This window comes from Trifolium pratense, linkage group LG2 (assembly GCF_020283565.1).
Source record: "Trifolium pratense cultivar HEN17-A07 linkage group LG2, ARS_RC_1.1, whole genome shotgun sequence".
In the NCBI taxonomy this organism is placed as follows: domain Eukaryota; kingdom Viridiplantae; phylum Streptophyta; class Magnoliopsida; order Fabales; family Fabaceae; genus Trifolium; species Trifolium pratense.
The window spans coordinates 43,488,711-43,505,131 of NC_060060.1; the positions used below are offsets into that span (position 1 = coordinate 43,488,711).

The 16,421-nt window shown below is 31.3% G+C and overlaps 1 protein-coding gene across 3 annotated transcripts; it reads right to left on the reverse strand.

Annotated features, from left to right (window-relative positions):
* Positions 1 to 97: 97 nt before the first annotated feature.
* LOC123907742 (type IV inositol polyphosphate 5-phosphatase 3-like) lies at positions 98 to 6,082 on the reverse strand. Of its 3 annotated transcripts, none has more exons than XM_045958117.1 (11): positions 5,826 to 6,082; positions 5,558 to 5,687; positions 4,994 to 5,056; positions 4,360 to 4,432; positions 4,121 to 4,225; positions 2,919 to 3,738; positions 1,884 to 2,068; positions 1,554 to 1,662; positions 1,145 to 1,302; positions 794 to 1,021; positions 98 to 574 (listed from the first exon to the last, which is right to left on the reverse strand). In XM_045958117.1, the coding sequence occupies exons 1-10, from the start codon at positions 5,853 to 5,855 to the stop codon at positions 811 to 813; spliced, it is 1,884 nt and encodes a 627-aa protein (XP_045814073.1). In that variant the 5' UTR covers positions 5,856 to 6,082; the 3' UTR covers positions 98 to 574; positions 794 to 810. The 3 variants fall into 3 exon arrangements, with proteins under 3 accessions (XP_045814073.1, XP_045814072.1, XP_045814074.1); XM_045958116.1 differs by having other exon boundaries at positions 5,558 to 5,732; XM_045958118.1 differs by having other exon boundaries at positions 5,558 to 5,742; positions 5,826 to 6,055.
* Positions 6,083 to 16,421: the final 10,339 nt, after the last annotated feature.

Sequence of the window (16,421 nt, forward strand, 5' to 3'; positions counted from 1 at the left end):
TATTTCCTAGATAGTTTTTTTTTTGCTTCTTTTCCTTTATTTCCCACATTGTGCCAAAAAAAAAGCAGAAAAGATCACATTAAAGAATGAAAATAGGTTTTGTCTAGTATGCGCAAGTAAAATAGTCTCGCACCATGCGCAACTGTTTTTAACTATTGGATCCATAAGTTCCACCGTATCTCATTTGATCCAATAGTAGAATTTATTGATCCAATAGTGAAAACTAGTAACTTGTGCATGATGCAAGATTTATTTCAATTGTGCAGAACTAGCCATGAAAACAAGCCTTTATTTCTATAAACATGTTGAGCACTCATTTAAAGATCTTACATATAATACACACCTCAATCACACAAATACATATATAAGACACAACCATTCAAAATGCTAAATCTAAATCCTATTGCAATGATACTGAAAGACAAAAAAATGAAACTATTTCCTCTTTAAATGTGGAGGTAAAAAAAAATCTATATTTAGTGGTTGGCAATCTGTGTGTTAGAAGTTGCAGCAGCTATCACTGATGCTCCTTGAAATTGATAATCTGGAAATACTCACTCTCCTTTACAAATTCCTGCACCAAAAGGTTCAATATGATTCTACATCAGCAGCATATTTTTATAAATGGTATTGATCAATAAACAAAGTCATGATTGTAGGGGTACATGTGTTGATGAGACAAATACACAGCTCAAATGCAGAAATACATTTTACGATCGCGATAATTGGACTGCCATATTTCATTCAAACACACAACACATGCTTGTAATATATGATATATGTAATAACTCACCTGTTCAAATTAAGCAGCTATTTCCAACTAATTAAACTTGTAACGGCTTCTCCATTTTCAATCTCTGCATTAGTGAATGTTAGAGCTCGCTGTAGCTTCTTAGGTGAGAACGCCTCAACTTCAACGATATATGTAGCAGTCACGGGTCTGTGATCTGACAGTTTGAGCTCAGTTCTTCTGTAACTCAGTAATCTCATTCCCTTGCCATATGAAAGAACACGATCACACCTGAAACGGAAATTCATCAACATCTCTAACTCTTAGGTGAGGACTAAAGATGTAATTTGCCTAAAACTAAAATCATAGGATTAGGAAACATGGAAGAAGAGTCTAAGGTTAAAAAAATCATACCATGCCGGTGTACGCTTTGTAGCCGGTGTACGCTTTGTAGCCTTGGGATCGTCGCCATAGTACTTATCTGAATTAACCTCATATTTATAAGTTGGTGGGAAGTTTAATATCCCTTCTGACCACCCTCCAAATGCACCATTCTTGAGTTCTCGCACGAGCTGCCATAGTAAGATGTCAATTTACTAATCAGCTACAAGACCTTACAACTTAATTTAAGAGATAACATTTGAATGAACGAACATGTTTGAAGAATCTTTTACTTGTGTCTCATCATGAACAAGAGATCAAAATGTTTTTTAACAGCATAAATGGTTTGAACTCGATCAGGTCGAAAAGACCAGAATAAACATTATAAGTTTTGCTCTAGACGAATGTTCTTGAGCAGTACATACAATAGTTTCAGTAGTACCTGATCTTTCTCAGCCAATTTTGACCACTGATTTTTCGAGATAAGAGCTTTTGTTTCCGCTTCAGATAAGCTGATACGAAAATTCAAATCACCCAACCAAATTATTCTTCTGCAAATAAGTTAAAATTGATTAAGCCATTGTAAAAAACAATTAAAGACGAAATTACAGTGACAAAACAGAAACAAAAGAATTAATCTAACAATGAAGAAACAAAGAACAGATATTTCGGTGCATGAAGCAAACATACCATGTGTAAAAATGTACAACAATTCTAAAGAATTAGTAAAACAACAAATCAGTTTGTTATAGTTATTAAAGCGTGCACTCACTCGTGATCGAGGATTCCTTTAGGAAGTCCGAGATAAGGTGGTGAATGGAAATGAGTTCTGCGAAGTATTTCATGAACATCAGCATTTCGTTTAAGCTCGTCTGCTTCCTTTTCACCAGACGTAAGGTGAGCGCATATAAAACAAAAAAGCGTCTGATATATGGACATGCTAACAGATACTGATCCCTGGAAAATTGAATAAGTTGTTATAAGCTCGTGCAATAATAATATCGATCATATACTCACTCTAAATATTAAATATCACCAATAGTATAATTATCTAGTTTAAAAGTCACTATTAACAAAAAAGAATCTGTATAATTACCACAATAAATTATTTTAAAAGTTAAAACTAATTAATAGGACGATTAGCTAATAAGAAACTTATATCAATTAAATAAATAAAGAATATTCTTCACATGGAGCTATTAAGGTTTGGAGAGGGATATTTCCCCCATTTAAAAAGTTGTGATTAAAATATTAAAATATGATTAATAATTGAAAGTCATAGAATTTTGGGTTGGGCATAACTCAACCATACAAAACCGGCTTGTAAGGTAAGGACTACCACTTATAAACATATTTTCAGACCATTTGTCGACCAATGTTAGAATTTTGGGTTGGGCCTAACTCAAACTTTCAAAACCGGCATGTAAGATGAGGATTGCTCCCGCATATTTTCAGACCAACTCTCAACCAATTCTCACGCCCAACACTATTGGGCTTGGTGCGTCGATATAAATGGTAGCCCGATAGCGGAAACATGTGAGTAGGTGATCTGACGGATAATGGAGGAGATTCTAATACGATCTTAGAATTTTGGGTTGGGCCTAACTCAATCGGCTTGTAAGGTGAGGATGGTCCCAACTTATAAACATATTTTCAGACCATCTCTTAACCAATGTGGGACTCTTAACATAAAGATAAAGAAGAGACCAACTTTATGTATGATGCCAAGAAATATGATTATAGAATACTAAACCTAACTATTGAGGTGGTCAGGTGGAAAAAAATAGTCTAGAGAAAGGGAAAATACCTTGTTACCAATATATCCCATAATGCCAACGCCTAAAGTTGAAACCTTTAAATTATGAATATGTTTACGTAAGCTCCGACGAACCCATACGGTGATGAAAATTCCGACCATTTGCTTGCTAACAATCCTTACATATGGAGATCTTTTTTTCCGCTTCAGTAAAGCTTCAAGGTCAATTTCAGGAAGCAAACCCAATCCTGGCAGGACATCCATAACTGACTTGAAAGAACTATATCTGTTGAATGATTTTAATGACTTAAAGGATTTGAATGATTTAAAAGAAGTCGGTCTGTCCAAAACTCTCTGAGATAGCAGATGTAATGGAGGCTCCGGCCAGCTCAAACCAATCCTTTCGGATCCACTAAGCATTCTGGTTAGTTTCTTGGTCTTTTGGGAAATTGACGCATCCATGTTTTCTGGACTTTGTTGCCACTTCGGAAAAGAAAACTGTCTTCTATAATCAATTGCAATCGGCACACTGGACTTGGCACTATCAGCAACGTCAGAAGCCAATAAACTTGTATTCATGATTTCGTCAGTAGTACTTCCATCACAAATATTATGTTCTTCATCCAAAGGATGGATTTCTTCGCCAATGTCGCTATCACTTTCGAATAATATTTCTTCTTCTATATCAGGGCCATCATCGGATGGCTTAAATTTTGATGGAGATGGAGGATCGCTGAAGCATTTTGTCTTTGTTACTGAAGGTCGGACTCTATTAAGTGCTTCCCGAATAATATTCTCCCATTTTGGAACAGGACGAGTATCTTCAGACCCAAAAATATTGCCAGCGTTTAAGGGTACCATCTCTTGAAGACTGCAAGTGTAAACAGCATTATTTCCATCAAACAAATCGGAGATTATAAGTGATCAAATAATGATATCGATCAAGACAGGTTCTACATACAATCTTGAAAGTGCGGAAACAAATATTTTGTTTGGTTCATCAACAAATATGCAAAAACCAGTTGATGAATAAATAATCTTATTTGATGCAACACATATGTAGCACTGACACTTCACACTGAAGGGTATGTCCGGTGTCAGACACATGTTACATTCAATTATTCCATTTTCTAACATCGTTACTTGTATTGACTTGTCAGTGTCATTTTTGGTGTGTGTGTGTGTGTGCGCGCGCGCTTCATAACACATATCATCTTATCATTATGCTCAGCAACATCCAGTGTAGAACTTACCCGAGGACATAGATGTCAGCTGGTTCATTGACACCAAGCCATTCATCAATATCTAGGTCATCAGATGGAAGTTTTCCTCCAACATTCCATGTCGCAGCACATACCCTAGGAGTCACATAAACACCATAATCCAGATAAGAGAGGCTTCGACTATACTATCATATAAACTGTGCTCTTCAGAATTTCAAATATTGTCAGCTAATACTTGCTAAATAAACATGACGAGAGTAGTGTCTTACCTCAGTTCCTTTGTGTTTATATACTGAGATCTATAAGTTGATGACTTCTGTTTCCTTAACCTTGGAACAAAGTCTATAATTCAAAAGGAAATTTAAGAAAACACTCAGAAAGACTCATGATAGTTATAATGCTATAGGGACTTCAAATTTAAAATGATTAAACAATTTGACTAATTGATAATTTGATATGCATAGTTTAGCAACTAAATTTACATTTCGACATTATTTCCTACGAACTCAATTGAAAGTAAAACTAACTATCTGCGCACAACTTCAGGGTGTCAGTTAAATTAATTTTCTAGAATTTATATAAAGAATAAAAATGAAATGCATTTCCAAAACTACCTTTTATGGTATTTACCGTAGAGGTCCTTGTATTTCACTTTTCTTGAATTAGTGAAGGATATTTTTGGATTAATGACATTAAATAATGCAAGTTAGTCAAAAATTGCTTATAATTAAGTCCAACATGCAAAAGTCATATTTTGTTTATATTTAAGTAACCTACAACTTCATGCAGAGACGTAATTTTACATCTTGATTTAAATGTAAAAAATCAGGTCCATCATAGAAAATGAACAAACTCTGCACTTCACAGTTAATAAATTAGAACTTCATGTATGGAAAAATTCACCATTTAATTCAGATGGAGCTTCAACACCTCTTCCATCCATAAACCGTGTCTGTCTTCCGCACTCTGCATAACACACCAAACTCGTAGTGAGTCTAAAACAATCAATTCCAAATGAAAACAACGTATTTGATAACAGATCCAAACAAAGGCGCAGGCGCGAACTTGATTTATATTTACCATTTTCAGAAATCATTTTAAAATATTGATAATGTGAACAACTAAGATGATACAGCCCTACAATTTCTAGGACCAACTTGGATATTTACTATAAAAAAATTTTCCAAATTTAATCAAATTAACAAAATTCACAAAATTCAAATCCTCCTGGTGTCACTTGCTCTGTTGGGTTAGTCCATACGGAACAAAAAACTCTGGCTTCAATTGCCCCCCGGCGATACGTTGGGATTGATGTCCTCAGATTGATCGGTCATTGCACCGGATAACGAGTTTTTTATAAAAAAAAAATTCACAACAGCCCATTTTCTAAATCTTTAAAATGGAATATAGGAAATAAAAGATAATCAAAATGATAAAAACAAAAGACAAAAATCATTGATAACTAACCTTCATTTTCTTCATCATCATCTTCATCATAATCATCATCATCTTCTTCTTCTTCAGGGTCAGCACTATAATCAGATTCATTGCTTCTAATATTAAGCCATTTCCTCACAACAACTCTTGCCCAGAAAAGCTGTATGGATGAGCAACCCAAACAACACAATTCAGCCCAATTTCTCTGCAAATTTCTTCACTTTCCCAAAATCAACAAACCCAAAACAAAAACAGTACAACCAAAATGCATAGATAGATAGATAGATATAGAAATTACCTGTTGGTGATCTTGTACCCTTTTTTTCATGACTGTTGAAAATTGGCATGAAAATTTAAGATTGATTAAAATTTAAGAATAATATATAAATCAGTGAATTTGAAGAAAAAATGGGTAAATGGGAACTGAGAAAATTGAGAATTTTGAAGATAACGACAACACGAAAATGGTAGTTGAAGCTGGAAAATAATTATGCTGCTTTCTTTGTATACATAGATTGAGGTTTTGACTGAGGAATTTAATTCAGTTTTTATAGTGATTCTCGAATAAAAAATATGACTTAAATAATTATGCGGGTTCACCCATAGTTTGTTATTTCGGTGGTGATTGATGTTGGACTTCGTAGAAAGTATCAGAGTCTATATAATGAGAGAGCTGAAACCATTGGATGTAACAAAATTAGTCGGTCCAATAGACTGGATATTGATGGTGAAAACAAAAATGTAAATAAATCATGCGGGTTCGATGTAAATTTAGTGGCGTGGATTAGTCTCATTGAATTAATCTGTAACTCGATAAATTAGTCATATTGTGATGAATAAATAAAAATATTAGAGTATTCTCTATATAAAAGAGTCTTCTCCGTATATACAAAAATCCATTAATATGTGTTGCTAGCCACCCTTCTTATTTTATTTGTCCAATAAAAAAAATATATGATTAAGAATTCAGAATAATTAATTTTTTTATGAGTAATTAGTTAAAGAAAATGTGGTTGTTTGTAAAATTTATCTTAATGGCAAAATTGTTAATTAGGCAGATAATGAATTTGGAAATATCTTTATGTGAGTTTTCTGATGGTGTTTCTAACTCATTTTAAAAGAAGAATGTGGTTGACAATGATTTTTATTTTTAGTCAAAAAAATTGTTAACTTACTATAAAAAATAAAGGTGTGGTCCAGCTTTACCATTATTGAAGTGCTTCATACACGGTTGTTAACTTGTTATATATATTCACCTTTTTTTTAAGTAATTTTGGACTTTTTTTGTGGTATATAAGTTTCGATAAGATTTTTGATAGATGGATGAAATAAGTTTGATTAAATTTAAAGTTAAATTCTAAACATGAAGTGAAGTATAATTTGAAGCTTAAATTATGAAAATATATAATGTGGTTTGGTGAAGTAGAGAATTAGGGATATACTTTTTAGTGGCACATTTGGATCTCTTGTGAAAGGTCTTATATATGTGAAGGTTTTTGTTACCTAAATTCACAAACTTTGATTTTTTTTTATTTTTTTTTTATGACCACTTTGAATTTTTTTTAAGTTTCTCACATGTTGACATCTTTAATTAAGTAAATTTTAATATTAATCATCTTTACAAGTGACCTATAAAGATTAATATTAAAAAAATATTTAAAATTTTAATGACGACATTATTTAAAAATATAAATTGGTGATTATTATCATGTTTACGATAAAAATAATGATTTAATTAATATTGAATCGATTAAAATAATAAAAAAAATCAAGATTTAGCTCAAATTGAACTAAACTTTATCATCTTACTGATTTAATGGTAAATATAAATTGTAATTTGAATTTAGATAATGTTCTTTTGACGTTAAACATATATCCTCTACATGTAACTACAGAAATTAATCCTCAAATATTATAATATTCAAATAATTAAATGCTAAACCTCATTAAAAATTTTAACACTGTTGCACCTTAACATTATCAACAATGAATCACTTATGAATATGAACACCTTAGCATTGAACTCCATTAATTAATGACTAAATTAAAATAGATTTTTTTTTGTTGGTTTACGATGTTGGTAATGAGGATCGAACTTAAAACTTCATGTATGCTGCCAAAATCCCTACAAAGGGGCTTAATTAATGACTAAATTGTACCATGTTCATTGGTAAAAGAAATTGTGCATAGTACCTCTTGTCTTTAGTGTTTTGTTTTCACACCATAGAACTGCAATCATATATTTTTATCATGACTTTTCTCATCCTGTATAAAATTTGGTGTCAGGTGCATGATGCTTGAATGTAATGAGAAGGTGGTGTCCAACCAATTATTGTTAATAACAACCCTATCTTATGACCTATGGACCTATGGTATAGCTTGTCTTCCAGAAAATATTTTTATTTAAATTTATTGAATAATTAATGTATCTAAATTTTATTATAAATCAGGTAATATATCAGTTATATTTAATGAATCTCAAAAATAAATATTTATTTATAATTAAAGTAGATGAGAGTAAATCAAGATATTTAATTTAAGTGGTTAATAATTTTTATATAAGACGATTCGTTCGCAAGAACTCGAATTAATTTTGGTAGAAATAATTTTTAACGATTTTATTTACCCTACTATCAAAGTTTGAATTACCGAAGTTGGAGGGAGTACAAACCAAAATTTACCCATCAAGCTCCAATAAGATTATTTGTTTTTAGTGAAATCAAGCATTGTACGTACTTTAATATTGACGAAAGTTTGCACCTAAGCCATTTGTTTAAGACCTTAAATTAGTGGCTGACATTCACTCTAGCTACTTCAAATTTATACTTAATTATTCCATGTCATATAGTATATTTAAACTCTTACGAACAAATTAAGTCATCAATTAACTTTTAGTATATGAAAAGCAACCATATGTTGGGGATTGGGACAAAATATATTGAAACTAATTAATTATTAACTACTATTCAAGATCACTCTTAATTGAAAAACAAAGCATATATAACCACATGTTCCTCATTTTACCACAAGACAAGATGATATAACAAAGAATAAAAATAAAGCAAAGTGGTGATCACGTACGTAAGAAGCAACTAAACGTATTTTATAGGAAAATATATGCTTATCATTAATTTCCAAAGTAACTATCATAGTATAAAACACCAATAAGGTGAGTCAAATCAGAATTAGCAAAAGCACAATCAATATATAAATCCTCCTTCTCGTTTCATTTATAAGTAAAAGATCATTTTTTTCAATTAATTCAAAATATATATATATAGCGTTATCAACATTTTTTTTCTTCTAATACTCACTATCTAATAGAGTGAAACACATGTGAGACTCATCACTTTTAGTGAGATCTATTTTTCAAAGAGATTCATATTGATTTCAACTAATTAGGGATTCATATTGATTTCAACACTCTAGAGCGAATGATGAAGAGTGTTGAAAAGAATATTTCTAGCACTACTCCTCAAATGGAACGGATCTTCTCCTGTACTAATTAAGGGAGTTCAGTTTAATCTCTACCCTTCATTTTTTTTTTTATAAAAAAAATGGGATGCATGTGTGCTAAAAAAAAGTGGATGAGATTCCACCATGAAATGTGACAGGAGAGGATCTTCCATATTAAATTATATATATATATATATATATATATATATATATATAATTTATTTCATATTTAATTGGAGGATCTTCCATATTTAATTGGTCTTAATTTATTTTTACAAAATCGGTTTATATGATAAAAATGTTACTCTTAAAAACTCTAGTAAGATTTTATTTTTATTCTACGTACCAATCAAACCTCCTCCTGCAACACACAAGAAGCAGCTGGACTTTGCTGCTCTGAACTTGAAAAGACATCAAAATGCAGATGTTGAGGTTGCTTAATTGATTTATTGGGGTTAGTTCATTAGTCATTGCATATCAATTTTATGTTATATATGTTGCTTGATTTATAGGGATTATTGACTTTCTATGGTCTTCCACTACCACATACCCGACCTAGTAAGTAGCTGCTCTACATCTTTGCCTCACGGAGTACAATTTGAAATGCACACCTTGCCGGTAAGAAAAAAAATTACTACTTAGTAGACTAAATCACTAATTTAGTTTCTAAGGTCAAGTAAATTAGATTTTTAAGATTTACTAAATTCTTGGACAATTTCATAGACAAAATAAATCGATCGAAACAGGTTAGTAACGAGAGAAAGAAAAAACAAAAAAAAAATAAAACAGGTGTGTGAATGTGACATAATAGTTGACTAGTTTGTGTTTATTGCGGAAATTCATGGTTCAAAAGTTTGAATCAATTGTCTCAAATTCTCCATCACTTATAATCATCTTAGTTTTTCTTGTTCATACCTACCTAGAAGTTCTTCATTTTCAACACTCCCCTTAAAGTCCAAACGAGACCCTTCAACTCGTTTGTTGTCACTTGGATCCTTTTATCTTTGTTTTTTCATGGGATTGTTTTTTTAGTTGTTGTTGATGTTATTTTGTTATTGTAATTCAAAGGGTAAATAGGATTTTACCCCCTGCAAAATAAGCCAATTTTGCATTACCCCCTGCAAAAAAAAAAATTGGGATTACCCCCTGCAATATGAAGATTCTCTCTTTTTACCCCCTGCTTGACAACTTGGCATAGAATCTTTATTTTTTATGAGGTGGCATTCATATGTGGCATTTATTTCATTTTTATTTTTTTAATTTGCACATGTCATTTTTATTATTAAATAAATTGGTGACAAATATTTAAAAAATTCCACTTAATTAGTTTTTAAAAAAATAAAAAATATTGTGTCAAAAAAAAAATTATTAAAAATAAAATATGTTAATTCAAAAAGATATGTTAATCCATTGTTTCTAACGCAAAAAAAAAAAAAAAAAAAAAAAAAAAAAAAAAAACTCACAATCTTTTCCTGTAACATAACACAAATCTTTCTCCTTCTCATTCTTCTTCTCAAAACCCAAAATTATTTTTTCTCTAACACAAACTCAGAATCCCAGAATCCTTTTTCTCTAAAATAAAACCTAGAAATCCGCCGAATCACTCCGCTGAATTCGTCGAAACAAATGATTGATGAAGAACAAAGGCAGGAACTAGGAACCGGATTTCCTATAAAGGCAGAAACTGTGTTTTTGAATTTATGGGTTAGGGATTGAATTGATGGGATGAAGAATTGGGAAGAAGAATTATGTTTTTGGGTTAGGAAGAAATTGGGTTGTTGCAAAGGGATGAAGAATAGAAGAACAAAAGAAATTTATGATTATAATTCTGTGTTTACAGAGATTGATTTTTGGAAGAAAAAAAATTGGGTTCTTTTTGGATTGTTGTTCTTGGTGGTGTTGATGATTTTGTTGATGTTGTTGTTGTTCTTGGTGGTGTTGATGTTGTTGTTCTTGTTGAATGATGAAACTTATCGTGGTAGGGATGAAGGGGAAATTAGAAAAGAATTTATTATTATTTTTTAATTTTTAGTTTATTTAATAATAAAAATGACATGTGCAAATTTAAAAAAATAAAAAATAAATAAATGCCACATATGCATGCCACCTCATAAAAAATAAAGATTCTATGCCAAGTTGTCAAGCAGGGGTAAAAAGAGAGAATCTTCATATTGCAGGGGAGTAATCCCAAGTTTTTTTTTGCAGGGGGGGTAATGCAAAATTGGCTTATTTTGCAGGGGGGGTAAAACCCTATTTACCCTAATTCAAATTAAGGTATCGTTTGTCCCGACTTTTTTTTCTCTTATTTTGAGCTTATGAAAACAACTTATGCAATTTTTATATATTATTATAAGTTTGTTAAGGTACTTTATGATAAAATAGCTTATAAAATTACAATTTTCACTAGTGTGAACTTATAAAATACCTTAAAACTTAATTTATCTTGCATAAGCTGTTTGCATAAGCTTAAAAAAAGCTGGGCCAAACGAACCCTAAGTGTGATTAAAAGTTAGTTAGTGTTGGTTAGCGGTGTAATGACTATTTTTCTGTTATGTTCGCTGTTATTAACTGGTTGCTTGCTTCACAAGTAACTAGCATGCATGGCTAACTTGTGTATAAATATAATGTTTTCTTTACAATTATTCCTCATATTTAATACTACAATTATTCGTCATTTTTTATTTACAATTCTTTTTCAAACTATAGTTTTTTATTACATGTTTTTTTAGTTAATTAGTTAGTGAATTTGATTCGATATTCCACAAACTATAGTTTTACAATTCTTTTTCAAACTATAGTTTTTTATAGTTGAATTATTCCACAAACCTAATTGAAGTCTCACACAATAGTTGACTAATTTGTATTCGTAAGTACGGAAATTTATAGACTAAAAGTTTGAATTCAAGGGAAATTTTTCTTATTCTTGCTTACGTGGAATTCTTAATTCCAACTGAAAGAAACAGGGAACAACCCCCTGAGACAAATTGATAAAGCATTCACATATAAAATTCAAAATAAAAATTAAGATAATATATACTATACGCAAAGATGGCATTGAAAAGTTTGGAAGAAGTTAAGGTAATTGAGTCATTAGTTGTAACTATAGGATTACATAAAATTAATCAACCATCATATAGAAAAGTGTATATATATATGTCATCTCCACAATGCAAATTTTATTTAATTAAATTAGAGCACTCATAATTTTGTGGAGATATATATGCCAAACTTGCAAGTCATTCTTTTGTTTTCTCTATTAGTGGTCTATTTTCAATTGCCAAATTAACATTTTTATATAATACTTTTTCTATGTCCTTCAATAATCACACGACTCGATCAAAAAAAGCAAATAATCACATGACACTACGTATAATAATTTACATTGTGTATAATGGCTCAAGTGGTGATGAGTTGTGACACGTGAATTGTGCTTATGATCGCACTAAGGTTTTCAAAAACATTCAGAAAAGCACATGATTGCGAATAATTTTTAATTTTACAGTTAATTACACACGGTATCAGTTTTTTTTTTTTTTTATAATGAGAATCGAACTTAAGATCTATAGCATACTACTCAAATTTCTTATCACTAGATATATCAAACCTAATGGCTTACATGGTATTCTTGTAGTGATCAAACTTAATGGCTTACATGGTATCAGTTTGTATAATAATCTATAATATATGATTAGTTTTAGTCTACTAATTAACTAAATGTACTAAATATATATATAAATGTTGAGATATATTTTGATATTAAATTTAATTAAGTTCATTTATATCTGTTAACAAGTTCTAGCTCAACTTATATGATATTAACACACATACTAATCAATTCTTTTACAATCAAAATATTAAATTGAGTTTTTCTTTGTTGATCACGCGCTCCGGTATTTAGGGTTCTCAATGTGGCAAATAACAAATGAGTGTATTTCACAGCAATGAAAAAAAGATCTAACCAATCTATTTATAAGATCACAACTCTAGTATCACCCATCATCGATCCTAGAGGTTGAGCAGTTGAACCTACATTTTATAATACACAAATTAGAGTTAGTGTCCAAAACTCATTATTACTTATCACGTTTGTCGGGACAAAACATCATCGAATGGATCACATTTACAACATCAACCCGTTTTTCATAAAACCAAAATTTACAAAGATTGTAGCTCACAAAATATTTGAATAAATTCTATCACAACCACCACGTGACAACAATTATGGAAGTTTCAATGTGAATTGAATACTCCATGTTCGTTGGTCGGTGGATTATTGTTTGTGTATTTGGTTCATGGTTGGTGTTCCTGACCTTTGTTACTCTGACCTTTGTTACTCTGATTGTTTCCAGCTCTATTGAGATCTACAAATTTCAAGGTTTAAGGTTTGTCACCACTGTGTCGGTATATGGTCTCTCAATATTTGTATCAGTCCTTGTGATTGACTTCGGGCAGTGCAACTCAAAAGAGTTGTTATTGCTTACTGCCGTTTGTTGTGGAGAGTTGATGGTATGTGGACCGTTTTTGTGTCGATGGTCGATTCATTCACCAACTTTTCACTCGAGATGACTTTTTAAGGATCATTTTAGATTACCTAACTTTAAATTCTTTTAGGTTTTTTTTTCTTTTTTCTTTCCGGTTTTGTTTTGTTTTGCTTTGTTTTCTTTTATTTTATTTCTTGAGGGTTAGGTCCCCCTCCCCCTTATGTTTCAATATACCCTTTCTTTATATATATATATATATATATATATATATATATGAGTATGTGGCATAAGCAAGGTGTCAAACTAGTTGGTAGGTCCAAATTTTTTCTTGATGTTTAACACACTTTGAGTTTATCTAAAAAAATATGTTTCTATTTAGGTCAAGACTTATTTCTCTAACATACTAGGTCACTAGGTCAAGGGATGACTATCACATAGACATGCCCTAGAGGCACCATGGAGGACCAAATTAAGACCATCTGATCCAATTAGAGATTGATTGAGTTAGGACCGTCTGACCAAGTCAATACCATCTTAAATAATCAAGGTCACTGGTCGAATTTGGACCGTCTAATTGAATCGTAACCATTGATCAAGATCAAGTCATGATTTGTCTACAACTGTTCATGGAGACAATTGTCTAGGCTAGAGTTTTGGGTTCCATTAAACTAGAGTGGTAGAGGTGGGAATAAGCTAGGCCGAGCTAAGCTTTGCCAAGCCTGAGTCTGGCCTGTCAAACAATCGAAGGCCTAAGCCTGGCATGTGGCCTATCATAGGTTTATCTTTTAGGTCTGAGAGTCTGGCCTTTCGAAGGCCTAATGTGGCATGTTAGCTTGTTTAAAAGCTTATTTCACATGAACATATTTAAATAAATAATTATATTTATTTTTAAATATATTTATGAACTAATAAACCAATGTTCTTTTGATATTTAACATGATAGTTTAGAGAATTTGACGATATATGTCATCATATTTTAATTCTAGTTTATAATAATACACTTATATATATGTGAAAAACCAATGTAGATTAATAAACCTAAACTACTGAAAAAATTAATAAATTTATAATTTAATCAAAGTATAAATTTTAATATATAAATAATAATAGTAGTAAAAATATTATTCATATCAATTTAAATAGGCCGGTCTTGTAGGCTAAAATATTTTTTTAATGGCTTGCAGCCTGACTTATTTAACTAAATATGCTTATAAAAAAGCTTTGGCATGCTCTATTTAAGGAAATAGACTGGTATGGCCTGGCCTCAGCCTATGTAGGCTAGGTCATAGACCCATGTAGGCCGACCTGCCTTCCGACCTATAGTGGTAACAAGGTCACAGGGTAAATGAGAGGGAGGTTAATTAGAGACTGAGAATGGTGAGAGAAAAAAAAGAAGAGAAGAGGGAGAGTTAAATCGCAGTTTCATAGAAGATGAAGATGACCCCTTTTTTTATGCTTCCAAGAAGAGAAAAGGTAGGTGAAGATGACCTTTAGTTTTGTGTTGTTTCATTTTGTATATTGGGAGCAGTATTTGTGAATATTGATCTACAGGGAAAACTAAGTGTACGAATCGGGTAGCCAAAGCTATCTCAATTTTTATTTTATTTGAATAAGTTAGTATATTTTGTAATTTTTTTTTATAAGCTAATATATTTTGTAATTAACTACCCTAGTAGAAATAGAAAAGACAAAAATATTCACTTATTTCATAAATGTATTTCGTTTTATATAGAATTCACCCTTTTAACTACCCTGGTGATGATGATTGATTTCTTTTGTTAATTTATACTTTAAAAATAAATAAATGGAATGTTCAGAGTTTGATTGTCCGAATATAATATGATTGATTCTATAAATGCATGAAAATAAATCCGAATTTTTTTGATGACGTGTATATAAAATAAAAGTCTGCGTATGGTAAATTGGTAATGCTTCATAATGTTTGACATATAATTTCCAAACAGAGCACATATGATTCTCTCTTATTTTTTTCAAATACAGAGCATATACATGGATTCAAATTCAAACCATATGCATAACCACCTGCTAAGGTGGCAATCTAAATTATATTAAATCGGAATTCGGTGCATTCATGTGATGATGTTATATTCCACACCAAATTTTGTCACAAGAGCTTATTTAATTTGTCATCATTGATAGATCTATCAAGAAATGTATATATAGTTACATTGACATGGTTGAATTATATCTATTGAACTTATTAAGAAATTGTTTTTCTTTTTCATCATATTTATAAATGTTGCGTCATCACGGCAGGCAGGGGATCATTCACATTTGGCTCAAGAACAACTTTACAAGTGAGTTGGACACCACACTTTAATCCAAAACCTTAAGGTGTTAGGTTTATGGGTCCTCTCACTTATAAAGTGTTCAACCTCAACTTTTCTAAGCAATGTGAAACTTAACCACTCACACTTGCCACAACAATCTCTCCATCAAGCGGAAACTTTCTTTCCATCCTACACTTGTAGCGCAACACACACAATCAAGGCACACAAGCAAGCTCTACAATGTTGCAGGCTTGATGCTCATAGGCTCACGGCACGCTTATGAGCAAGAACACGGAAAATAGAGAAGATAAGCAAAACCAAAAAACTATGATGAATGATGGAAGAATGAAGAAGATAATTGAAAGCAAAAGTAAATTTTTTTATTCATCCACATTTGGCCAATGAAATCTATATGAGTATATACAAGGAGTACAAATGATCATTATTTATACTATCTAAAGACTAACTAACTTGTGAACTAAGTCACTTACACATAAAGCAATTAACTCCACAATTGGTTATAACTAACTCTCAGGTTATTGTAACTAACTTATTAACAAACTGTAACTAATTTCCAAACTAACAAAGCATCACAATTGTGGACATTTGTACTCTGTAGATGCGCCAACATTAGTCAGCACATTTGAATTACACTTTAACATTTCC